At 51.4% G+C, this 24,856-nt stretch overlaps 1 protein-coding gene across 1 annotated transcript in view; it reads left to right on the top strand.

Moving 5' to 3' along the window:
* SLC5A5 (solute carrier family 5 member 5) overlaps window positions 1–22,901 on the top strand; it is a 33,207-nt gene extending 10,306 nt beyond the window's left edge. Inside the window, exons 10-18 of the mRNA XM_038771809.1 lie at window positions 10,264–10,393; window positions 10,975–11,063; window positions 11,523–11,635; window positions 16,970–17,040; window positions 17,171–17,257; window positions 17,634–17,842; window positions 20,734–20,837; window positions 21,603–21,715; window positions 22,746–22,901. Coding sequence (XP_038627737.1) covers window positions 10,264–10,393; window positions 10,975–11,063; window positions 11,523–11,635; window positions 16,970–17,040; window positions 17,171–17,257; window positions 17,634–17,842; window positions 20,734–20,837; window positions 21,603–21,715; window positions 22,746–22,901 — 1,072 coding nt within the window. The remainder of the gene's footprint in view (window positions 1–10,263; window positions 10,394–10,974; window positions 11,064–11,522; window positions 11,636–16,969; window positions 17,041–17,170; window positions 17,258–17,633; window positions 17,843–20,733; window positions 20,838–21,602; window positions 21,716–22,745) is intronic.
* The last annotated feature ends 1,955 nt before the right edge of the window (window positions 22,902–24,856 follow it).

The following is a 24,856-nucleotide window of genomic DNA, read 5'->3' as shown; positions in this document are numbered from 1 at the left end:
TGAATGAATGAATGAGTTATCCAAGCAGCAGCATGGAGTATGGACTGAAGCAGAGAGAGGCTGGAGGCAGGGAGAGCTGTGAAAAGACTGACAGAATAGATGGATTAAGATATACCATGGTGGTAGAACCAATCAATCAGTGGTATTGATTGAACAAATCAATGGTATTTATTGAGAGCTTAGTGTATCGGGGCACTGTACTAAGCACTTGGGAGAGTACAATACAACGGAGATGGTAGACAAGGGAGGGGGACTTATTATGGTATTTGTTAAGCACTTACTAAGTGTCGAGCACTCTTCTAAGTGCTGGGCTAGATACGAGTTTATCAGGTTGGACACAGTGCAGGTGAAGAGAAAGGGGTAAACCCGGAAATCTTCTGAAGCAAAAATCAGCAATAGATCAAATAGGAGAGCTGAATGACTGTGAGGAACCAAGGATGACATCAGAGTTGGAGAATAGTGGTAGGTCCCCGGAGGCGAGAAAGCTGGGAGGAGGAAAAGACTTAAGAGGGGAGATGAGAAGTTCAGTTTCGGACAGGTTGAGATTGAGGTGCCAAACGATGGTGGGGAGGTCTGGGGCAGAGAGTAATCTGCATAGACGTGGAGGCTGAGCTCCCCAAGACGGGGTATGTAGAGTTCTGTGGTTAGGGGACAAGAGGTGGAAGGGAAGTCGGCAAGAGAAGCAGAGAAGGAGTGGTCGGACTGGTAGGAGAACCATGGAAGTGCTGTGACACAAAACCGAGGTCTGGGAGCATTTCAAGGAAAAGGGAAGGGCCCACAGTGTCAAAAGTGGGAGAGAGATCAAGGAAGATTAAGACAGAGTAGAGCTCTTTGGACTTCAATGTGAAGAGGTCCTGAATGACTTTGGAGGGAGCGATCTCGGGGAGCAGCGTGGCCTAGTGGAAAGAGCCTGAGCCTGGGAGTCAGAGGACCTGGGTTCTAATCCTGGCTCCGCCGCTTGTCTGCTGTGTGTGACCTTCAGCAAGTCACATCACTTTTTAGTGCCTCAGTTTCCTCATCTGTAAAATGGGGATTCACTGCCTGTTCTCCCTTCTGCTTAGGCTGTGAGCCCCATGCAGGGCAGGGACTGTGTCCAACCTGACTGACTTGAATCTACCCCAGTGCATAGAACAGTGCTCGACACATAGGAAACACTGAACAAACACAATAATAATCATAATAATAATAATGAGAAGCAGTGTGGCCTAATGGATAGAGCATGGGCCTCGGAGTCCAAAGGACCTGGGTTTCAATCCCGGCCCCACCACTTGCCTGCTGCATGACTCTGGGCAGGTCACTTAACTTCTCTGTGCCTCAGTTTCCTCATCTGTAAAATGGGGATTAAGACTGTGAGCCCCATATGTGAGACACGGACTATGTCCAACCTGATTAGCTGTATCTACTCCAGCACTTAGTACAGTGCCTGGAACATAGTAAGCGCTTAACAAATACCATAAAAAAAAATAAATGAAGGGGGTGAAAATCGGACAGTATAGGGCCAGGATGAGGGGAAGTGAAGGCCACAGTTTTTTTGAGGAGTTTGGACATGAAAGAGGTGTGATATGAGGTTCTAGTGTCTCCCTCTCTAACTGGAAGTTCATTGAGGGAACTTTTAGACTGTGAGCCCACTGTTGGGTAGGGACTGTCTCTATGTGATGCCAATTTGTACTTCCCAAGCACTTAGTACAGTGCTCTGCACATAGTAAGCGCTCAATAAATACGATTGATTGATTGATTGATTGATTGATTGAGGGTAAGGAATATGTCTACCAAATCTGTTATATCGTACTCTTCCAAATGCTTAGTACAGTGCTCTGCACACAGTAAGCGCTCAATAAATACCATTGCTTCCTTGAATGATAGGAAACTGTTAGACCATCAGCTTGTTGTGGACAGGGAACGTATCTACAACTCTGTTGTACTCTCCCAAGCACATAATTTGGTGCTCTGCACACAGTAAGGGCTCAATAAATACCACTGATTGATTGACTGACTCTGCAGTGCTCAGTTCATTGCTCTGCACACAGTAAGCACTCAATAAATACCATTGATCGAGTGGGATAGGGCTTTTTGATTATAGGGGAGACTTAAGAGTGTTTGAGGTGGAGGGGAAGGAGCCATCTGAGAGTGAGGTTGAAGGCCACAGTAACGGAGGGGTGGGAGGAGAAGAGGAGCAAGTGTTTTTCAGAGAGGGAATGGGTCAGAGGTGCATTGAAGGGGGTAGGGTTAGTGAGCAGGCAGATCTCTTTAGAGGCAGCTAGGGAGGAGGACAAAGAGGAGGGAGTAGTAGAGCGGTGAGAAGGGGAAGGAGGGAATGTGGGGCGTTCACACCCGATGGTTTGTGTTTTACCAACCGAGCTGTTGGCCAGGTCATCAGGGATTGGGGGAGGGGAGTGGGAACACTGAGAGCTTCAAGAGGAAGTCAAGAGCTTGGAACAGTTAATGGGAGTTGTGGGAGAGGGAGTCGATGAGGGAGGAATGAAAGAGCTCTCAAACAGGAGAGAACTGAATTATAATAGGACAGAGGGAATCTGAGGTGAATGAAGTTGGCCTAGTGATCCAGAGCTAGCAGTTAGTTGTGCAAGAGCAACGTTGAGGCAGGGGGGCAAGGGAGTTGAGTCTGGTGGAGAGGGAAGAGATAATAATAATAAGAATAGTAATAATAATAATAAAGAATTGTGACATGCGTTAAGCACTTGCTATGGGCCAAGCGCCATACTAAGCTCTGAGGTAGATACAAGGTGAGCTTGTTGTGGGCAGGGAGTGTGTCTGTTGTGATGTTGAACTCTCCCAAGTGCTTAGTACAGTGCTTTGCACACAGTAAGCACTCAGTATATATGATTGAATGAATTAATTAATACAAGATAAGATGCAAGACATGATGATGTGGACTGTATTATCAAGGTGTGGGAGAGTTTGGTAGTGAGTGAGAAGGAGGTGACATCACCAGTACAGAGTCTGGAGGTCATAGGTGGAAGGCGAGGACAGAATTTGAGTGTGAAGGGTGTGAACACATTGTGGTCAGAGAGCTGTAAGTCAGAGGTGGTGAGGTTAGAGATAGAGATGTGTACATCTGAATTGATGCATGACTGAGGGGAGGGGAGCAAGAGGTCAGCAATCTCAAATAGGTTGAGGAAGGCAGTTGCCTGGAGGTCAGAGGGACCATTAAAGTTGAGGTTGATACAGAAGGGAGTAGAGAGTAGGAAAGAGAGAATCAAAATCAGCCAAAAATGCTGAGGTGGGACCAAGTGGACAATAGTTAGCAATCTAGTAATTGTGGTATTCATTAAGCATTTACTATGTGCCAGGCACTGTACTAAGTGCTGGGGTAGATACAAGCAAATAGAGTTGGACACTGTCCCTGTCCCACATGGGGCTCGCGGTTTCAATCCCGGTTTTACAGATGAGGTAACTGAGGCACAGAGAACTGAAGTGACTTGCCCAAGGTCACACAGCAGACAAGTGGCGGAGCCAGGATTAGAACCCATGACCTTCTGACTCCCAGGCCCATGCTCTATCCAGTACACAATATGTCAAGCACTGTCCTAAGCAATGGGATAGTTGCATGACAATAAGGTTGGACAGAGTCCCTGTTCGACATGGGGCTCACAGTCTAAGTTGGAGGGAGAACGTGTGTTGAATCCCCATTTCAAAGATGAGGAAACTGAGGCCCAGAGAAATGAAGTGACTTGCAAAAGGACACACAGCAGGCTGGTGGAGTCTGGATTAGAACCCTGGTCTTCCGACTCCCAGGCCCGGGCTCTTTCAACTAGGCCATGCTGCTTCCCAGAAAGGAAGACAGAGACAGTAGTAGTAGTTTGGTATTTATTGAGTGCCTACTAAAATCAGTGCACTAAATTATGCACTTACAAAGTACAATAGAAGCACAAGATGTGTCCTCTGTCCACAAGGAATTCACACTCTAATGGAGAAAACAGACATAGAAATAGTCACAAGCAGTGGAATCAGAATCAATGAAATTGAATGTGCAAACAGATATACATACCATATGTATTTACATAATCGTCCCACTTTGGGGCATAATTTTTAAAATCCAGAAACATGGGAGGGGTTATTGCATGGGGAATTAAGTTTGGCAATAAGGAGAGAAGGAGGAAAAAACAGGAGGAAAGAAGGGGGAAAGGAAGAAGAGGGTAAGAGGGCGGTACTTCCACTGCAGCTTCCCAAGTGCTGCATACAATAGGCACTCAATGAATTATGGTAAACCCCACCTTCCCCAAACCCCCCGTCTCTTCCCACACCTGAGTGCACTTGAATATGATATCTCCGATATCCTCACCCGACCTTTATTCACAGCCCACTGTGCCCCGCTATCACTGCTTTAAAAAAAACCTTGCCTCAAAAATCTGGTGGGAGAATGATGAGGTGGTGGCAATTATGTAAGTAAATGCCAGTATGTACACAAGTGCTGAGGATGGGTAGAAATAAATAACTGCATAAGTGCAACAGACAGCTGAAAGGTTCATAAGGTTTGAGTTCTTAATGCTTGTTGGATGGGGTGAGAGGTTAGGAGGCCTTTGAAGATGGGGAGGGCTGAGGTCTGGCAGGTCAGTCAATCAATCAATCAATGGTATTTATTTTGCGTTGACTGAGTGTAGAGCATTGGACTAAGTGCTTGGGAGAGTACAGTGCAAAGGAGGTGGTAGGCATAATCACTGTCCTCAAGGAGCTTCCAATCTATGGTGGGGAAGGGCATTCCAGGCCCTGGGGACATGCTGAGCCAAGGGTCAGAGGCGGGCAAAAAGAGGAGAGGGAGATTTTTGAGTCACCTTTATGAAGCCACAAACTTGGGAGGAGCAAAGGTGAAATAATAATAATTACAGTGTTAAGCAGCGTGGCTCAGTGGAAAGAGCACAGGCTCTGGAGTCAGAAGTCATGGGTTCAAATCCCTGCTCTGCCAATTGTCAGCTGTGTGACTTTGGGCAAGTCACTTAACTTCTCTGTGCCTCAGTTATATCATCTGTAAAATGGGGATAAAGACTGTGAGCCCCCTATGGGACAACCTGATCACTTTGTAACATCCCCAGCGCTTAGAACAGTACTTTGCACATAGTAAATGCTTAATAAATACCATCATTATTATTAAGCACTTACTAATTGGCAGGCACTGTTCTAAGCACTGGGATGGATACAAGCAAATGGGATTGGATGCAGTCCCTGTCCCACATGGGGCTCACAGTCTCAATACCCATTTTACAGATGAGGTAACTGAGGCCAGAGAAGTGAAGTGACTTGGCCAAGGTCACATAGCAGACAAGTGGCAGAGCTGGGATTAGAACCCAGGTCCTTCTGACTCCCAGGCCCGTGCTCTGTCCATTAGGCCACACTAAGACTGCAAGTTGAGGTGTAGCAGGCTAGAGAGCTGCTAAGTACGGTGAAGAGGGCTGATGGACAGTCTTGAAACCAGTATCCAGGGGTCTTTGCTGGATGCAGAGGCCCTACTGAGAGCTCACCTCCTCCAGGAGGCCTTCCCAGACTGAGCCCCTTCCTTCCTCTCCCCCTCGTCCCCCTCTCCATCCTCCCCATCTTACCTCCTTCCCTTCCCCACAGCACCTGTATATATGTATATATGTTTGTACATATTTATTACTCTATTTATTTATTTTATTTGTGCATATCTATTCTATTTATTTTATTTTGTTAGTATGTTTGGTTTTGTTCTCTGTCTCCCCCTTTTAGACTGTGAGCCCACTGTTGGGTAGGGACTGTCTCTATATGTTGCCAACTTGTACTTCCCAAGCGCTTAGTACAGTGCTCTGCACACAGTAAGCGCTCAATAAATACAATTGATTGATTGATTGATTGATTGATGCAGAGGGAGCTGGGGAGCCGCTGGAGAATTTTGAGGAGAGGGAAGATGTGTTTTGAGCAATATTTTAGGAAGCTGATCCGGGGAGCTGTGTTGAGTATGGATTGAAAGGAGAGAGGCTGGAGGCAGGGACGCCAACGAGTAGGCCAGTGTGCTAGCCCAATTATGATAGGACGAGCAGTTGAACAAGGGTGGCAGCTGAATGGGCAAAGAGGAAGGGGCAATCCATGAGATAGTTTTGAGGAAAAATCGTCAGGTTTTGTCAGTAACCTGGATGTGAGAGCAGAGTTACAGAGCAGCGCTGATGGGGTTGGGGGCTTCAGTCACAGGGAGGATGGTGGGGCCTCAGCAGAGGCGGACAGATTAGGACAGGGGCAGGGCTTGGGAGGGAAGATGAGGTGTTCGGTCTCTGGCTTGACGTGCCTGTGGGCCATTCCCAGGGAGCTGCCTGGGAGGTGAGAGGAGACGCAGGACAGATAGCAGCGGGAGAAGAGGTCAGGCCTCAAGAGGTGGGTTTGTGAGACCCTCGCCTGGAGAAGGGCACTGAAGCCACGCAAGGAGATGAGTTTCTCAAGAGAGTGGGTGAAGAAAGAGAGGAGCAGGGGACCCAGCACCGAGCCTTGCAGGACCCCAGTGGGCAGGGAATGATTAAACCCACGCACATATGCATGGATTCCCCAGGACAGATGTGCAAGGTGCAAATGAAGCTTCTGCAGCAGTGGCAGTGGACAGGAAGTGGAAACGGGAGCTTTGGAAGAGTTGAATGCCCTTGGGGTTTTGGTTATCTTTCCTGTCATCCACCCCTAGGCTGCTGGGGTTGGGGACAGCTTCTCCCTGTAATTTCCATTCCCTTCATCTGCCACTGCTGATTTCTCCTTCATGCATAGGGCATCTGAGTCTGAACAACTGGGCCATACTGTGTGTGGGTGTAAGTGAACGTATCTGGATGTGTGTGTGTGTGTGTGTGTGTGTGTGTGTGTGTGTGTGAGAGAGAGAGAGTGGATGCACGGCTGGGTGAGGGAGGTAGGTGAATTTGTCTCGAATGGCTGGTAAATTGAAACAATTCATTCAGTCATTTGTATTTATTAAGCACTTACTGTGTTACCGTGCGCAGAGTACTGAATGAAGCACTTGGGAAAGTACAATTCAACAATAAATAATGGCATTCCCTGCCCACAATGAACTCACAGTCTCATTGGGGGAGACAGACATCAATAAACATAAATGAAATTACAGATACATGCATAAGTGCTGTGGGGTTGCACAGCGGGGAAAGAAAAGGGAGCAAGTCATGGCAAAGCAGAAGGGAGTGGGAGATAAAGAAGAGCAGGGCTTAGTCTGGGAAGGCCTCTTGGTGGAGATGTGCCTTCAATAAGGTTTTGAAGGTGGGGAGAGTAATTGTCTGATGGATTTGAAGAGAGAGAGCATTCCAAGCCAGAGGCAGGACGTAGGCCAGAGGTCGGCGGTGAGACGGGTGAGATCGCACAGTGAGAAAGTTAGCACTAGAGAAGCGAAGTATAAGGGCTGGGTTGTAGAAGGAGAGAAGCGAGGTGAGGTACGAGGGTACAAGGTACTTTAAAGCCAATGGTGAGGAGTTTTTGTTTAATACAGAGGTGGATGGGCAACCACTGGAGATTTTTGAGGAGGGTGGTGACGTCCTGTAGAAAGATGATCCGGGCAGTGGAGTGAAGTATGGACTGAAATGGGAGAGGCAGGAAGTTGGAAAGTCAGCAAGGAGGCTGATGCAATAACCTAAATACGATTGAATGAATGAATGAATGAACGAATGAATGAATGAACGAATGAATGAATGAGAGAGAGGAGTCAAGGATAATACCAAGGTTATGGGCTGTGAGATGGGAAGGATGGTGGTACCATCTACAGTGATGGGAAAGTCAGGGAGAGGACAGGGTTGATCTGTGTATAGGAGGGCTGGGGTGGCTGAGGGGGAGGCTGGACCGAGAAGGGGAAGGATTAATCAGGGAGGCCTCCTGGAGGAGGGGGCTTTGTCAAAGGTCTCTGAAGAGGAGACGGCTGAGGTTGGGTGAAGCAGAGGATGGTAGGAGGGGATTCCAGGCAGGTAGAAGTTGTGAGCAGCAGCCCGAGTGAGGGACACATGGAGCTTTGCCTGGGCCAAGGGAAGAAGGGGATCTGGGGTGGGACAGGAGCGAAAGAGCATTGGGTGAGAGGGAGCCAGTGAGGGGATGGTCTGGAAGCCAGTGGATGGTCAGGGATTTCTGTTCTATTTGGGAAGCAGGGGGAGCTCCTGGGGGAACAGGATCTGATTGGCGTTTGAGACAGTCAGGGCAGGACCGATCCGTGACGGGGAAGTCTGGAGGCAGGGAGGCCGGGAGGCCGGGAAGAAGGCTGTTGCAGTCAGTAATACAGCTGGGAGGTGACGAGGACTTGGCCCAGGATTTTGGCAGTAAGACAGGGGCAGGAAGGGAGGGGTGTCCATGAAATATTAGAGAAGCAGAACTGGCGGGGTTTAGAGACCACCTGAATTGGCGGGGGGGGCAGGGGGCAAATGGCTGAAAGGAGTCAGAGGTGACCCTAAGGCTGCAGGTTGGTGGGACGGGGAAGGGCTGGTGGCTCCGACTGTGATGGGAAAGCTGGGGAGGGTGTGGGAGGAGGAGGGAAGATGAGGGGGTCGGACTGAGGATGGCTGGGTGGATGGTGGCGCCTGGACATCCAGCTGGGGATGGCCCAGAGGTAAGAGGTGTTGGGGGTCAGAGGGTCGGGGGGAGAAGGCCAGGAGAGAGGGGTCAGGACTGGGGTCGCCTGCCCATATGAAGGGCTGGAGTCACCCAAGACATCAGCCCCCTTAGAGAGTGAGTGCAGAGCGGGAAGCCTGGGGGACTCAGGACTGAGCCTAGTGGTACCCTTTCCCCCTCTAGCCACAGTTAAAGGGGGAAGGGATTGAGAGGAGCCGGGAGAGGAGGCTGAGAAGGAGCTGAAGGACCAGGAGGGCCCCAGGTATGTAAATCCAAGACAAGGGTGGGCTGTCGAATGCCAGCTGCAGAGAGGTACCAGAGGGCTAGAATGGAGGCTATCGGATCAGGCCAGAAAGAGGTCACTGGGGACGTGGACAAGAGCGGGGTCAGGAGAGTCAAGAGAGCGAAATCCAGGCCGGAGGGAGAGAATCGGGGGAGAGGAAGGAGAGGAGGAGGCAGCGGGCGCAGCCGCTCAAGGAGTCTGGACAGGTTCAGGAGCAGGGGAATGGGGATGGAACAAGAGCCAGAGGGTGTGGTGGGGGCAAGGTCTCATAGGTGGTTTATTGGCTCAGACCCACCCTGCAATCGCACCCACGCCACTAATCTTACCGAAGTCAATAAGTACAGTGCCAGGAGCGGGAATATCCGAAGGCTGAGGACTCTCCCCTCCCGAGTCTGTCTATAGACTTAGCCTCTGCTCTCTCAGATCCCCGATAACCTTAAAATGCCCTTGGCTCACCCACTCTCACTCTTGCCCTTACAGCCCCTCAGGGCCTGGGGGAGGAACGTGAGGCTTAAGGGCTTCCAACCTCCCCACAAGGCCCCAGACCCCCCAGACACCAGTCTCCCTCCACCACCACTTAGGATATCAACTTGCCCAGGGCCGAGGAAGATGAGGGGATGCAAGGCCCATCCCTGGTGCAGGTCCCAGTGGCTGAAGCATCACTTCCTAATAATTATGGTTTTTTTTAAGTGCTTACTATGTGTCAGGCACTGTACTAAGCGCTGGGGTGGATATAAGCAAATTGGGTTGGACTGAGTCCCTATTCCACATGGGGTTCACAGTCTTAATACCCATTTTACAGACTCTGGGGCTGGTGAGTCAGGGAAGGCACGGCCCCATGTTGTGGAGAGATGAGGAGGGTTTCGACAGTCTAGAATCACCCAGGGAAAGCATCCTATTAGTGGGAAGGGCAAGTAGCCGCAGGAGGGGGAAGGAGAGAGGGCGGGAAATAAGGAGAAGGAAGCTGATTCCTCCAAGCACCTGAGTAGATGAGTCAGTAAATGAATTACTGTTCTTTTGCATATTCCTCAGCATCTGATTTCCAGGTACACGTTTTTCTTGAGAAACCTTGACATCCACCTCACCCAGGGACTCTCCTGCTGGTGCTGGGTGGCAGCCATGTGGGCCATGATGCCAACATCAGCTTGAGCTGGGTTTGGTGACAAAGAGACTGTGGGGTACCTGGGGTTAGCCCAGTCATAGGTTGAAGGATGCTGGGAAGTGGGAGATAGCATTTGGCCAGCGCTGGCTTCTGAGCCTGAATAATCATGGCCATGTCTCTCTTTCTCTCTGTGCCTGTCTGTGTCTCTGTCTCTGACTCTGCCTCCCTCTGTCAATGTCTGTTTCACTGTCTCCTCTGTCTCCATCTTTTTCTGTCTCTCTGTTAATGTCTGTTTCTCTCCCTGTCTCCCCACCCCATCTCCCTCCCGGTGCAGAGCTCTGCTGGTGAACCAGGTGGGACTGTTCTTCATTGTGGTCAGTGCTGTCAGCTGTGGCATTGTCATGTTTGTGCTGTACAAGGATTGTGACCCACTGCTAGCCGGGTACATCTCTGCCCCTGATCAGGTAAGTCCTGGGACCAGGCAGGCGGAACAGCCACTCCACAGGCTCCAGTCTGGTGCATCTTGAAGAAGAGCGGATAGTGGGGAAGGGGGGTGGAGAGGGGGAGGGAGGGACTTTTGGGGGTGGCTGGAAAGGCCATTCTGGGCATTGAGTCCAGGATTCCTGCTCCTGTCACCTCCTGGGCCTCCCCTCCTCTCCCACAACACCACTTCTACCTTCTCCCACTGGGCCTCCCCATTCATGACTTAGTTTGGCTCCTGATTCCCAGGGGAGCTCCTAGTCTGAAAGAGGACTCTGGATAGACACACAGAGAGACACAATCAGTACAGACATGTACTGAAAACAGATCATGCCCTATGAAGAAGAGAATGGGGGTAATCCTGGAAGGCTTCCTGGAATAGATGGTTGGACACCGCACTGTGTAGGGGGAAAGGAAAGGGCGGGGGGGAAGGGGCTTTAGGGACAGGAGCAGGGAGTCTGGTCCATGCAAAGGGTTTGGAAACACGAGAGGGAGAGGGCATCCCTTCCAGGAAGCAGGCCCCCGAAGCAAGCAGCTGCAGCCCTTCCTCCCTTCCTCCCCACAGTACATGCCCTATCTGGTCCTGGACATCTTTGAGAAGTTCCCAGGGGTCCCTGGGCTCTTCCTGGCCTGTGCCTATAGTGGCACCTTGAGGTAAGAACTGAAGCTTCCCCACTTTTCAGTGCCCCTGAAACCAGGCCTGCAGAACCTTTCCCCCACCCCACCCCCACCCAGTGCCCGGACAGTCCATTGTCCAGGTCAGCGGCGAACAGTGCTATTCTCATTGATGCTAGCCACAACCCATGGAGGAAGGGTGGACTGGGAAACCCTGGGGGAGAGGAGGAAAGGGCCAAAGGCCACAGGTATCGCAAGTCCCTGTTGGCAGCATAGAGTGTCAGAGTGTCCAGGGACCTATGGGGGTGCTGGTACCCAGCAGAGAGCTCTCCTCCCCCTCACGGCCCCACCCCATGTGCGGGCAGGCTTAGTGTTTGGCTAAGAACAGGGGAGGGGGGATGCTCCAAGGGCCCAGGGGAAAGGTGAGCAGGCAACGCCCGTCAGCCCCCTAGTACCACCACTACATGTGTCCCCATCCCATCTCTCCCCCGACAACAGCACGGCATCCACCAGCATCAACGCCATGGCGGCTGTGACAGTGGAGGATCTCATCAAGCCCCGGCTGCCATCCCTGAGCCCCCAGAAACTCACCCTCATCTCCAAGGGGCTCTGTGAGTTGATGACCCCCTGCCATGAGGGGAAAGCTGAAAGCCACGGCACCCCCGATCAGTCAATCATATTACCAAGCATCTACTCAACACTTGGGAGAGTACAACACAACAGAATTAGTAGACACGTTGCTTGCCCACAACAAGCTCACAGCCTAGAGGAGGAGACAGGCATTAATATAAAGAAATAAATTACCGACATGTACATAAGTCCTGTGGGGATGAGGGTGGAGTGAATAAAGGGTGCAAATCCAAGTGCAAGGGCAATACAGAAGGGAATGGGAGAAGAGGAAATGAGGGCTTAGTCGAGGAAGCCCTCTTGAGAGGAGATGTGCTTTTTAATAGAGTTTGAAGGTGGGAAAGTGGTAGTCTGTCAGATATGAAGAGGGACAGTGTTCCAGGCTAAAGGCAGGACGTGGGTGAGAGGTCGACAGCGAGATAGACGAGATCGAAGTACAGTGAGTAGGTTGGCATTAGAGGAGCTGAGTGTGTGGGCTGAGTTGTAATAGGAAGTCTGGAAGGTAAGGTAGGAGGGGACAAGGTGAGTGAGTGCTTTAAAGCTGATGGTAAGGAGTTTCTGTTTGATGTGGAGGTGGATGGGAAACCACTGGATATTCGTGAGGAGTGGGGAAACAGACTGATTGGTTTTGTCGAAAAATGATCCAGGCACCAAAGTGAAATATGGACAGGAGGGGGAGAGACAGAAGGCAGGGAAGCCAGCAAGGAGACTGATGCAGTAATCAAGGCAGGAGAGGATAAGTGCTTGGATTAACATGGCTGTAGTTTGGATGGAGAGTAAAAAGTGTATTTTAACAGTGTTGTGAAGGTCGAAACAACAGGATTTGGGTGACAGGTTGAATATGTGGATTGAATAAGATGAGCCGAGGATAATGCCGCGTTTATGGGCTTGTGAGATAGGGAGGATGATGGTGCTGTCTGAAATGACAGGAAACTCAGGAAGAAGACAGGGTTTAAGTGGAAACATAAGGAGTTCTGATTTGGACATTATAAGTTTGACGTGTTGGTGGAACATCCAAGTAGAGATGTCCAACAGATGAGGGAATACAAAACTGCAGAGAAGGAGATCAGGGCTGGAGATGTAGATTTGGGAATCATCCACATAGAGGTGGTAGCTGAAGCTGGGAGAGCAAATGAGTTCTCCTTGGAATGGGTATAGATGGAGAATAGAAGGGGACCCAGAAAAGCCTTGAGGGACCCCCCCCAACACAGTTAGGGGGTGGGAAACAGAGGAGGTGCCCTCAAAAGAGAATGAGAATGAGCAGCCAGAGAGATAGAAGGAGAACCAGGATAGGACAATGTCATTGAAGCCGAGGTTGGATAATGTTTCCAGGAGAATGGGTGGTCGCCAGTGATGAAGATAACTGAGAGGTCAAGAAGGATTAGGATGGAGTAGAGGCCATTGGATTTGGCAAGAAGCTCATTGGTGACCTTGGAAAGGGCAGTTTCTGTGGAGTGAAGGGGCCGAAGCCAGATTGGGGGGGGGGGGGGGTCAAGGAGAGAATTGGAGGAGAGGAAGTGGAGGCAGCGGGTGAAGACAACTCGCTCAAGGCGTTTGGAAAGGAATGGTAGGAGCAGAAATGGGGCGATGGGAGCCTTGGGTCAAGAAGGGGGTTTTTTTAGGAGAGGAGACATGAGTATGTTTGAAAACAGCGGGGAAGAAGCCACTGGAGAGTGAACAGTTGAAGATAGCAGTCAGGAAAGGAAGAAGGGAGGGAGGAAGTGTTTTGATAAAATATGAAGGGATCCGGTTGGAGGTGCAGGTGGAGGGGGTGTATTTTGAGAGGAGGTTACTTGGCGTAGTGCTGGGAAAGGTGGGAGAGTTGAAGAATGGGGCAGGAGAAGGGAGGGACTGGAGAGAAGCAGGGGGGATATTAGGGAGATCACACCTGATGGTTTCAATTTTCTCAATAAAGTAGGTAGCCAGGTCATGAGGAGCAAGAGATGGGGAAGCTGTGGGACAAGGGGTTTGAGTAGGGAGTTAATCAATCAATCATATTTATTGAGCGCTTACTGTGTGCAGAGCACTGTACTAAGTGCTTGGGAAGTACAAGTTGGCAACATATAGAGACAGTCCCTACCCAACAGTGGGCTCACAGTCTAGAAGGGGGAGACAGAGAACAAAACCAAACATATTAACAAAATAAAATCAATAGAATAGATATGTACAAGTAAAATAAATAGAGTAATAAATATGTACAAACATATATGCATATATACAGGTGCTGTGGGGAAGGGAAGGAGGTAAGACGGGGGGATGGAGAGGGGGACGAGGGAGAGAGGAAGGAAGGGGCTCAGTCTGGGAAGGCCTCCTGGAGGAGGTGAGCTCTCAGTAGGACCTTGAAGGGAGGAAGAGAGCTAGCTTGGCGGATGGGCAGAGGGAGGGCATTCCAGGCCAGGGGGATGACGTGGGCCGGGGGTCGACAGCGGGACAGGCGAGAACGAGGCACGGTGAGGAGATTAGCAGCAGAGGAGCGGAGGGTGCGGGGTGGGCTGTAGAAGGAGAGAAGGGAGGTGAGGTAGGAGGGGGCGAGGTGATGGAGAGCCTTGAAGCCGAGGGTGAGGAGTTTCTGCCTGATGTGCAGATTGATTGGTAGCCACTGGAGATTTATGAGGAGGGGAGTAACATGCCCAGAGCATTTCTGAACAAAGACAATCCGGGCAGCGGCATGATGTGGGGAGAGACACGAGGATGGGAGATCAGAGAGGAGGCTGAGGCAGTAGTCCAGACGGGATAGGATGAGAGCTTGAACGAGCAGGGTAGCGGTTTGGATGGAGAGGAAAGGGCAGATCTTGGCAATGTTGCGGAGCTGAGACCGGCAGGTTTTGGTGATGGCTTGGATGTGAGGGGTGAATGAGAGAGCGGAGTCGAGGATGACACCAAGGTTGCGGGCATGTGAGATGGGAAGGATGGTAGTGCCGTCAACAGTGATGGGAAAGTCAGGGAAAGGGCAGGGTTTGGGAGGGAAGACAAGGAGTTAAGTCTTGGACATGTTGAGTTTTAGGTGGCGGGCAAACATCCAGATGGAGATGTCCTGAAGGCGGGAGGAGATGTGAACCTGGAGGGAGGGGGAGAGAGCAGGGGCAGAGATGTAGATTTGGGTGTCATCAGCGTAGAGATGATAGTTGAAGCCGTGGGAGCGAATGAGTTCACCAAGGGAGTGAGTGTAGATCCAGAACAGAAGGGGACCGAGAACTGAACCTTGGGGAACCCCCACAGTAAGGGGATGGGCGGGGGGAGGAGCCTGCAAAAGAGACTGAGAATGAACGACCGGAGAGAAAAGAGGAGAACCAGGAGAGAACGGAGTCTGTGAAGCCAAGGTTGGGTAGCGTGTTGAGGAGAAGGGGGTGGTCCACAGTGTCGAAGGCAGCTGAGAGGTCGAGGAGGATTAGGATAGAGTATGAGCTGTTGGATTTGGCAAGCAGGAGGTCATTGGTGACCTTTGAGAGGGCAGTTTCCGTGGAATGTAGGGGATGGAAGCCAGACTGGAGGGGGTCAATCAATCAATCAATCGTATTTATTGAGCACTTACTGCGTGCAGAGCACTGTACTAAGCGCTTGGGAAGTACAAGTTGGCAACATATAGAGACAGTCCCTACCCAACAATGGGCTCACAGTCTAGAAGGGGGAGACAGAGAACAAAACCAAGCATATTAACAAAATAAAATAAATAGAATAGATATGTACAAGTAAAATAAATAAATAGAGTAATAAATATGTACAAACATATATACAGGTGCTGTGGGGAAGGGAAGGAGGTTAGATGGGGGGATGGAGAGGGGGACGAAGGAGAGAGGAAGGAGGGGGCTCAGTCTGGGAAGGCCTCCTGGAGGAGGTGAGCTCTCAGTAGGACCTTGAAGGGAGGAAGAGAGCTAGCTTGGCAGATGGGCAGAGGGAGGGCATTCCAGGCCAGGGGGGATGACGTGAGCTGGGGGTCGATGGCAGGACAGGCGAGAACGAGGCACGGTGAGGAGATTAGCGGCAGAGGAGCGGAGGGTGCGGGCTGGGCTGTAGAAGGAGAGAAGGGAGGTGAGGTAGGAGGGGGGCGAGGTGATGGAGAGCCTTGAAGCCGAGGGTGAGGAGTTTCTGCCTGATGCGCAGATTGATTGGTAGCCACTGGAGATTTTTGAGGAGGGGAGTAACATGCCCAGAGCATTTCTGGACGAAGATAATCTGGGCAGCAGCATGAAGTATGGATTGAAGTGGGGAGAGACACGAGTATGGGAGATCAGAGAGAAGGCTGATGCAGTAGTCCAGACGGGATAGGATGAGAGCTTGAACGAGCAGGGTAGCGGTTTGGATGGAGAGGAAAGGGCGGATCTTGGCAATGTTGCGGAGCTGAGACCGGAGGAGAGGAGAGAGTTGGTGTTGAGGAATGGGCAGCACGTGTAGAGGACTCGTTCAAGGAGTTTGGAAAGGAATGGTAGGAGGGAGATGGGGCGATTATTAGAGGGTGAGGTGGGGTTAAGAGAGGGCTTTTTTATGATGGGAGAAACATGGGCATGTTTGAAGGCAGAGGGGAAGGAACCAGTGGAGAGTGAGTGGTTGAAGATGGAAGTTAAGGAGGGGAGAAGGGATGGAGTGAGAGATTTCATGAGATGAGAGGGAATGGGGTCAGAAGCACAGGTGGCCAGAGTAGCACTTAAGAGGAGGGAGGAGAGCTCCTCTGAGGATACTGCTGGGAAGGATGGGAAAGTAGCAGAGAGTGTTGAGAGCCGGGGGGTTGGAGAAGTGGGGGGAGTGACTTTGGGGAGGTCGGACCTGATGGATTTAATTTTATTAATGAAGTAGGAGGCCAGGTCGTTGGGGGTGAGAGAAGGAAGAGGGGAAGGAACCGGGAGCCTGAGAAGGGAGTTGAATGTACGGAAGAGCTGACGGGGATGATGGGCATGGGTGTCAACTGGCAAAGGCAATGGGCAATGGAATCAACAAGGATGGAGAAATGATGTTGCTGGGCGAAGGAGAGGGCAGAGTTAATCAATCAATCAATCAATCAATCAATCAATCAATCAATGGCATTTATTTAGCACTTATTATGCACTTAAAATACAACAGAATTAGGGACAAGTTAAATCGGGGGCTTCTCCTCCATCCAGGTGATATATCTACATAAGCTATGTATGCATGTGCGCACACACACACACACACCACCCCCACCCCACCCACCCACCGATGCCTTAACCCTCTCAAGGCCTCAGTTGACAGACTGGGGGAGAGAGCCCAATGCCCTGGTCCTCACACTTCCAAGACCCCATTCACCCTGACCTTGCCTAGCATGCATATTTCCTGGAAGTTGACCAGATTTCTCTGTGTTCCAGCGCTCATCTATGGCTCCTCCTGCATCACAGTCGCTGCTCTGTCTTCGCTTCTTGGAGGAGGGGTGCTGCAGGTCAGCCCCCCTCCCCCCATCCTACCCCTATCTCCAAGTCTGAACTGAGAGGCCATCCCAACTTCTTACTGGTGGGTAGGGTGAAGGGGCTAGGGTTGACTGCCTTGACCCTCTTCTCTCCGCTGTCCAGGGCTCATTCACCGTCATGGGGGTGATCAGTGGCCCATTGCTTGGCGCTTTCATCCTAGGAATGTTTGTTCCCATCTGTAACACGACTGTAAGTGCTCCCCCTCTGGCCCTGTCCCCTCCCCCCTAGTCCTGTTCCCTCCACCCTCATCCCATCCCATCCCCTCGTCCCATCCCATCCCACCTGGATTCTTCTGGCAGATTGGAGTGGGACTTAGGACTGTAAGGAAGGTTAACTGGCTTTGTTCAGCTCCCAGAAACTGGTTGGGAAGAGGGAGTTTTTTCCCCATTAGTTGCACAGCATGTACTGGCCACCCAATACACACAGTTCGAGCTGCAGGGCCCAGAAGCCCAGTTTGGTTGGGGGCCACCAAAGGGGAGACACCATATGGGAGAGGCAAATGGGTGACAGCAAGGCCCTTTCTCTACCCTCCAACCCCACCACCCCCTCACATTTCTGCTTCCAGGGTGTCTTCTCCGGCCTAGGAACCGGGTTTTTTCTGTCTTTCTGGGTGGCAGTGGGTGGCACCCTGTACCCACCCAGCCCGGACACCATGGGGGTGCTGCCCACCTTTGGGGACCTGTGCCCACTGTATAATGCCAGCGAAGGGGTGCTCAACAGCACCATCGTCCTGGGCCCGCTGCCGCCACGGAACACCTCCACCCCCGCAGACAGGTGAGGTCATGGGGTGGGGGATCCCACTGTCTAGAGACAGGGCTGACTGGCCCGAGAAGGTCCGACAGGGGTCAGGTGGACCAAGAATGGACTAGGGCATGCAGCCAGGGGCCCAGCCTTCCAGCCCTTCTTCCACCTCTGCCTGGATCCTTCAGCATCCCCAGTCTGAAAGACTCTGGCGCCAGAGGGTCAGAATATAAACAGAGGGACAGGACGAGCCTAGCGGGGGTGAGGCCTCCGTGGGGTAGATGTCACACACATGCACTCCCATGCACATGTACATACATACAGAAATCCATACCCACTTAGGTATATGCACAGACATACATGTACACATATACATAAATAGACATAATAACAATAATAATAATAATGGTATTTGTTAAGAGCTTACTGTGTTCTAAGGCACTGGGGTAGATACAGAATAATTATGTTGGACACAGTCCCTGTCTCTTATAGGGCTCATAGTCTTAATCCCCATTTTACAGACAAGAGAATTGAGGCACAGAGAAGTTAAGTGGCTTGCCTAAACTCACACAGCAGACAAGCGGTGGAGTTCATTCATTCAGTCGTATTTATTGAGCACTTACTGTGTGCAGAGCACTGTACTACGCGCTTGGGAAGTACAAGTCGGCAATGTATAGAGATGGTCCCTACCCAACAACGGGCTCACAGTCTAGAAGATACTTGTATCTGGAGTTGGGATTAGAGCACAGGTCCTTCTGACTCCCAGGCCCGGGCTCTATCCACTAGGCCACCATGCTTCTCTATGCAGTCAATCCATCAATGGACTCACTGTGTCCAGAACACTGTACTAAGCATTTGGGAAAGTACAGTACAGTAAATTCTTGCCCACAAAGTCACAGTCTCGAAGGGAAGACAGAAATTAAAATAAATTACAGAAAGGGGAAACACATAGTGTAAGGATATGGTCATAAGTGCTGTGAGACTGAAGATGGGGTGAATATCAGGTGCTTAAAGAGTACAGATCTAAGTGCATAGGTGATGCAGAAGGTAGAGAAAGTAGGGGAAATGAGGGCTTAGACAGGGAAGGCCTCTTGAAGGAGATGAGATTTCAATAAGGCTTTAAAGGTGGTGGACAGTGGTGATGTGTTCTTTATGAAGGGGGAGGGAGTTTCAAGCTAGAGGGAGTACATGGGCGAAGAGTCATTGGCGAGATAGATGAGATCGAGGTTCAGTGAGTAGGTTGGCAGTACAGGAGTGGAGTGAGCATCCTGGATTGTAGTAGGAGATCAGTGAGATATGGGAGGAGGGGGTGAGATGATTAAGTGCTTTAAAGCCGATGGTGAGGAGTTTCTGTTTGATGCGGAGGTGGATGGGCAACCATTAGAGGTTATTGAGGAGTGGAGAGATATGGGCTGAATTTTTTTTAATGATTCGGGTGAGCAGAGTGAAGTATGAACTGGAGTGAAGAGACGGGAGGCAAGGAGGTCAGCGAGGATACTAATGCAGTCGTCAAGGTGGGAAATGATTAGTTTTCGGATCAGCGTGGTAGCAGTTTGGAAAGGTCAGATTCTAGGGAGGTTGTTAAGGTAGAATCGACAGGAATTCGTGACAGACTGAATGTGTGGGTTGAATGAGAGAGACGTGTCAAGGATAATGCCAAGGCTTGTGAGACAGTAAGATGGTGGTACTGTCTACAGTGATGGGAAAGTCACGGGGAGAGCAGGATTTGGGTGGGAAGATGAAGGAGTTCTATTTTAGACATATTAAGTTTGAGGTGTTGGCAGGACATCCAAGTAGAGATGTCCTGAAGGCAGGAGGAAATATGAACCTGCAGTGAAGGAGAGAGGTCAGGGCTGGAGAGGTAGAGTTGGGAATCACCCTTATAGAGATTGTTGTTGAAGCCATGGGAGTGAATGGGTTCGCCAAGGGAGTGGATGTAGATGGAGAATAGAAGGGGACCTAGAAGTGAGGCTTGAGGGAACCCCACAGTTAGCGAGTGGGAGGCAGAGAAAAGTCCATGAAAGAGACTGAGAATGAGCGGCCAGAGAGCTAGGAGGAGAACCATGAGAGGACAGTATCAGTGAAGCCAAGGTTGAATAATGTTTCTAGGAGAAGGGTGTGGTCCCTAGTGTCAAAGGCAGCTGAGAGGTCGAGGAGGAATAGGATGGAGTAGAGGCCATTGGATTTTGCAAGAAGGAAGTCACTGGTTACCAAAGAGAGGGCTGTTTCCTATATATGTGTCTATGCAGGTACACAACAACACATATAGATACACAGGCACACTGCAATGAAAAGCCTGTAGTAAATGGGCCAAATAGGGTGGCCTCTCCCCAACTCCCCCGACCAACCCCTTGGCTGTGGCCATCCCAGTGGAAAGCCTTTCCAAGTGACAGGACAGAAACCCAGAATGGACTTGTTCTGGGCCAGTTTGAGGCGTGAGATCTCTGAGGGGCCAGACTTCAGGGCTCTATTACCAGTTTGGTCCCCACCCATGTGGGACCTTGGCCACTTCTGTAAGTAAATTGTGGTATTTATTAAAAGTTCACTTTGTGCCAAGCACTCTGCTTTGCGCCAGGGTGGATACAAGATAATCAGACCAAACACAGCCCCTGTCCCACCTAGGGCTCATAATTTAAGAGGGAGGGAGAGCAGGGATCTCCATTTTACAGATGAGGAAACTGGGGCTCAGAGAGATTAAGCGACTTGCCCAAGGTCACACAGTAAGCCAGTGGCAGAGCCGGGCTTTTCCATTTGAACTCTTCAGTCTTTGCCACCTGTCTCCAAGGCCCTGTGACCTTCTGCCTGTCACTGTTCCCTAGGCATAAAGAGTTGGGGTCCCCAGGTCCCGTGGTGACCTCTGATGATGTCACACTAACACCATCACTTCCCTTTCCGCCCTCCCCCCCCCCCCCAAATTTCCACAGACCAGCCATCGCCGACACCGTCTATGCTATCTCCTACCTATACTTCGGAGCCCTGGGCACCTTAACTACAGTGGTGGTGGGCATCCTCATCAGCTACCTGACAGGTAACAGGGTCCCCTGCTTGGCCCCAGGCTCGAAAGACTCTTTAAAGGTCATTTTATCCATACCCCTGCCTCTGGGCAGGACTGATACTAAACTATCCCAGGCAAACTGCTATCTTTTGAAAAATCTGCAGAGAAGGAGGCCCTACAGTCCTCCTCAGTCATCTTTTTAATAGAAGTAGAAGTAGTTGCAGCAGCAATCAAGGAATCATTAGCATTTATTGAGTGCTTACTGTGTGCAGAGCACAGTACCAAGCGCTTGGGAAGATACAATGCAATAGAATTGGTAGACATGATCTCTGTCCTCAAGGAGCTAACAATCTAACATATTAAAAGAAACAACAAAAAATAAGGATATGAATATAAGTGCTGTAGGGTTTGCCAGGATGGAATGAGTACTAAAGTGATTGGGGGGATGGATTCAAGTGTCTAGGTGATGCAGAAAGGGGTGGGGGAGAATAGATAGGGAGATGAAAGATCCATCAGGAAAACCTTCCTAGAGGAGATAGCATCTGAGGGCTCACTTGGTGCAGTGCACTGTACTAGCCAGTGAATCATTTGGACACTTGGAAAGTCCTTCCTTCGATCTAATCTCATTCTCTCCTGCTTCAATTTCAGCCCATTTCTCCCTTTCGGTCCTAAATGAGATGGCTATGTGCTGGGGAGAGGAGGTCCGGGCCTGACCCTTAGGGGAGCTTCCCAACGCCCTGGGATGGCCGGAGAGAGTGTTGGTTGGGGTTCAGAGAGCCTGTTTTCTTCTGTCCCCAGACCCCACCAAGCGAAACTCCCTAGGGCCAGGGGTGCTCTGGTGGGACATCATGAAACAAACATCATCCGTGGCCCCTCTGGAGAAGAACATGCTGGAGGATGGGCTGGCCAGGGTGAGTCGGCAGGAGTGGGGAGGGGTCTCTAGGTCTGGCTAGTGGTGGAGGTGGGGCGGGGGGGGGTGGAGGGGAGCCGCCCCGCCCTGGTGCCAAAAGTGAGCTGGAGCAAGAGCCTGCTGTGGTGGAGCCCTTTTCAAGGGGCTGCAGGGGAGAGAGAAAGAGAGGGTCCTGCCCTCGAATGGTGGAGAAACAGAAGCTATGGCAGCGGCAACATCAGGGGTTTGCCGACAACATGAAGGAATTCGATACTCCTACCTCTCCCCGTTCTTCTCCTCTTCTGAGCTGCCTCACCAGCATTAGAGCCTGGCACCACTGAGGGACTGCGTTGCCCCCCACCACGGCGGGGCCCTGACCAGAGCAATGGTGTTACTGAATTCAGCAGCAGAAACTGACCACTTGCTGTTGAACACAAAGGGGCCGGCTGCCCTCCCCACATCCCCACCGGCGCTGCACCCGGTCCCTGCTCTGACCATCGGGTCCCCCCAGTTTGGCCATCGGATGGGCTGACCCTGATTAGGACATAAGCAGGGCCAGGGGTTGAGCTGGGGGCATTTTTCTGGCCCTGCAGCTGCAGGCCAGAAGCTCGGACCCTGGAACTCAGACCTTCCCTGTGGTCTCTGGAGAGAGCGGCAGCCAGACCAAGTTACCCCATGGCAGGGCAGCAGTGGGTGGAGCTGGGGGATTCGCCTATAACTGACACTGATAAACATAAACTCACATGAGAGAAACAATAGAACACAAAGGACCAAAACACATGTCAGTGGCTCCCTAGAGAGGTTGGAGTGACCTTTGGCTGGAGGGATCAAGGAGGGGAGGGGAGGGGAAGGAAGGAGAAGGGAAAAAGAAAGAGTAAAGGGAAAGGGACAGAGAAAGGAAAAGGGAGGGAAAGGAAGGGAAGGACTGCAGTTTGCACCTGGACACTATCAGATCCCCAGCTTGGGGCAGGGGAGAGGCGGGAGATGAAGAAAGGAGTATCACTGAGCCTGAGGAGGAATTTCACCTGACCCCTTCTCTTTATTCCCTCTAGGATCCTGAGGAGTGGCCCCGGGGGTTCAAGAAGGCCCCAACCCTGCCCACCTCCCTCCCCAAGGATGTACACCACAAACAGCTGCTGGAGAGGAAGCTGGATGAAGGGGAGGGTCTGTGGGCTCCCAACTTCCTGCTGAGGGAGACCAACGTCTAGGCTGAGGGTCCAGCGCCCAGCCCCTTAGGGAAGGACCGTGCAGATGCCAGGGGAGGGCTGGCCCATCCAATAGTGGGAACCCTGACACTGAGAAAACCCTCCGTTAGAGCCAACCCATCCCAACTGGCCAATCCCCTCCCTCCCAGAGCCCAAGGGGATGATTCCCCCTTTGTCTCTGATTGGTTGGGCATTATCTTATGCAAATCAGCAGGGCTTCCACCCTTCCCAGATGAACCAGACCCAGTATTTTCTACAATCACCTCTGGTGGCAGGAGAGGGACCAAAAACCCAATCTGTCTCTCCTTAATTCAGACAGAAGACCAGCAGTCTTGACAGCAACAGGGAAGTCAGAGCCCCGGACCAGTCCTTGCGACTCACTGGGGTGTATGTGCCCCTCCTCCATCTCTACCCTGAGATGGGAAAGAGGGCCCAGGCGGGGAGCCAGAGCCCAGCTGGGATTTCAGCGTGGCATCTTCCAAGAATGACCCAGAGCAGACTACCAGCAGGAATTCAATCCCAGTGTTCTCTGGGCTGGAATAGCCCACTGGAGGTCATTTCATCCATGCCCCTGCCTCGAAGCAGGGTTAGACCCAACTAAGCTGGTTAAGCTGGTCTTCAAAGACCTGGCACAGAGATGGCAACGGACTCTCCCTGAGAACTGGCTGTGCCCATCTCACATGCTCTCTCACTGTCTCTGTTTCCCCCACTCTTCCTTCAGACATCTTTTGGGCTCTCCTTTGCTCACAGCCTTCCCTTACCAGCTAATGCCATGGAGCCTTGGGGCTGGAGACCCTGCCTTTCCTGGGAAACAAAGACAGGAGATACATACCCCTCTGTTCTCTTTGATGGGATGAGGCTGGGGGTGCGAGGGACTGGAGGGGAACTATTTCAAGGTCAGAAAGAAGGGTGGGAAGCCAAATGCAGCCTCTCCCGGGGCAGGTCCTCCCTTCTCACAGCCTCAGTCACCGACAACTTTCAGTATCACCTGCACAGATGCCTTCACATCTCCTCCCACCCCAACTGGCCCCAAGGCTAACTGGAACACAAAGATGCTCTGGACCAGAATGATGGCAGTTGCAGGGAGCCCAGCATGGGGCAAAGGGCAGCAGCAGGAAAGGGGAAACAGCCTCCCTGACCTTCTTGCTGCCTCTGCTGCCAATGCTGCCACTTCCACCACTGTCCCTGACATGGCCCCAACAGAAACTTCCATGGTGGTGGCGGTCATGGACTTCAGCTGCTCTCTGCCCCTCACGGAAAACATTTTCTTGGTAACTAAATTTTCCGTAGGTTGGCATATGTGACTGTGTTCCTCTGTCTCTCACTGTCTGTTGCTCACTGTCTGTCTCTCGGTCACTCACCGACTGACTGTTTCTCACCTCACTCTCTGTGTTCTTTTCTGGCCTTCCTCCTACCTGACTCCGTTAAGTTTGGACTCTAGTTGTCGATTTCCTTCCCTGCCCACCCCCCACCTCCAAAACCAGCTCCACTATGAGCCTGGAAAACATTCACCTTACCCCTTAACCAAGGGGATCATGCCAGGACTGAGGCCATACACTGCTGCCTTTACCAGCCTTGGGGCTGGTTTGGTGACCACCCCTAGTTTGTTGCCATCACTTCCAAATGTAAATTGCGACCTCTGAAATTCAGCCCAACAGGTCAGGGCTTCCCTCTCCACCCTCCCAGCTTTTCACCAAACCTGCCACAAGTAGCAACCTGCAGGAGTTTGCGTTCCTCCTCTTCTCCCTGTCCCTGCTTCTCCTCCCCATGCTTCCCCCACCCCCCGCCATCACTCCCATCCCAGGGGGCAAGGAGGGGAGGTGGCCAGGAGCTTGGGCATGCACATGCTGGGATTCCAGAAGATCTTGCCCTGGCAATACCTCAAGAGGACAGCGAGTCCAGGAAGGAGAGCCCTCAAATTGGGAAATCTCACAGCCGGGAATTCCCAAGCAGGGAAA

The sequence above is a fragment of the Tachyglossus aculeatus genome, chromosome X1 (genome assembly GCF_015852505.1).
Source record: "Tachyglossus aculeatus isolate mTacAcu1 chromosome X1, mTacAcu1.pri, whole genome shotgun sequence".
Classification (NCBI taxonomy): Eukaryota; Metazoa; Chordata; class Mammalia; order Monotremata; family Tachyglossidae; genus Tachyglossus; species Tachyglossus aculeatus.
Note: the sequence above shows the minus strand (reverse complement) of the source record. Positions and strands in the feature narration are given on the sequence as shown.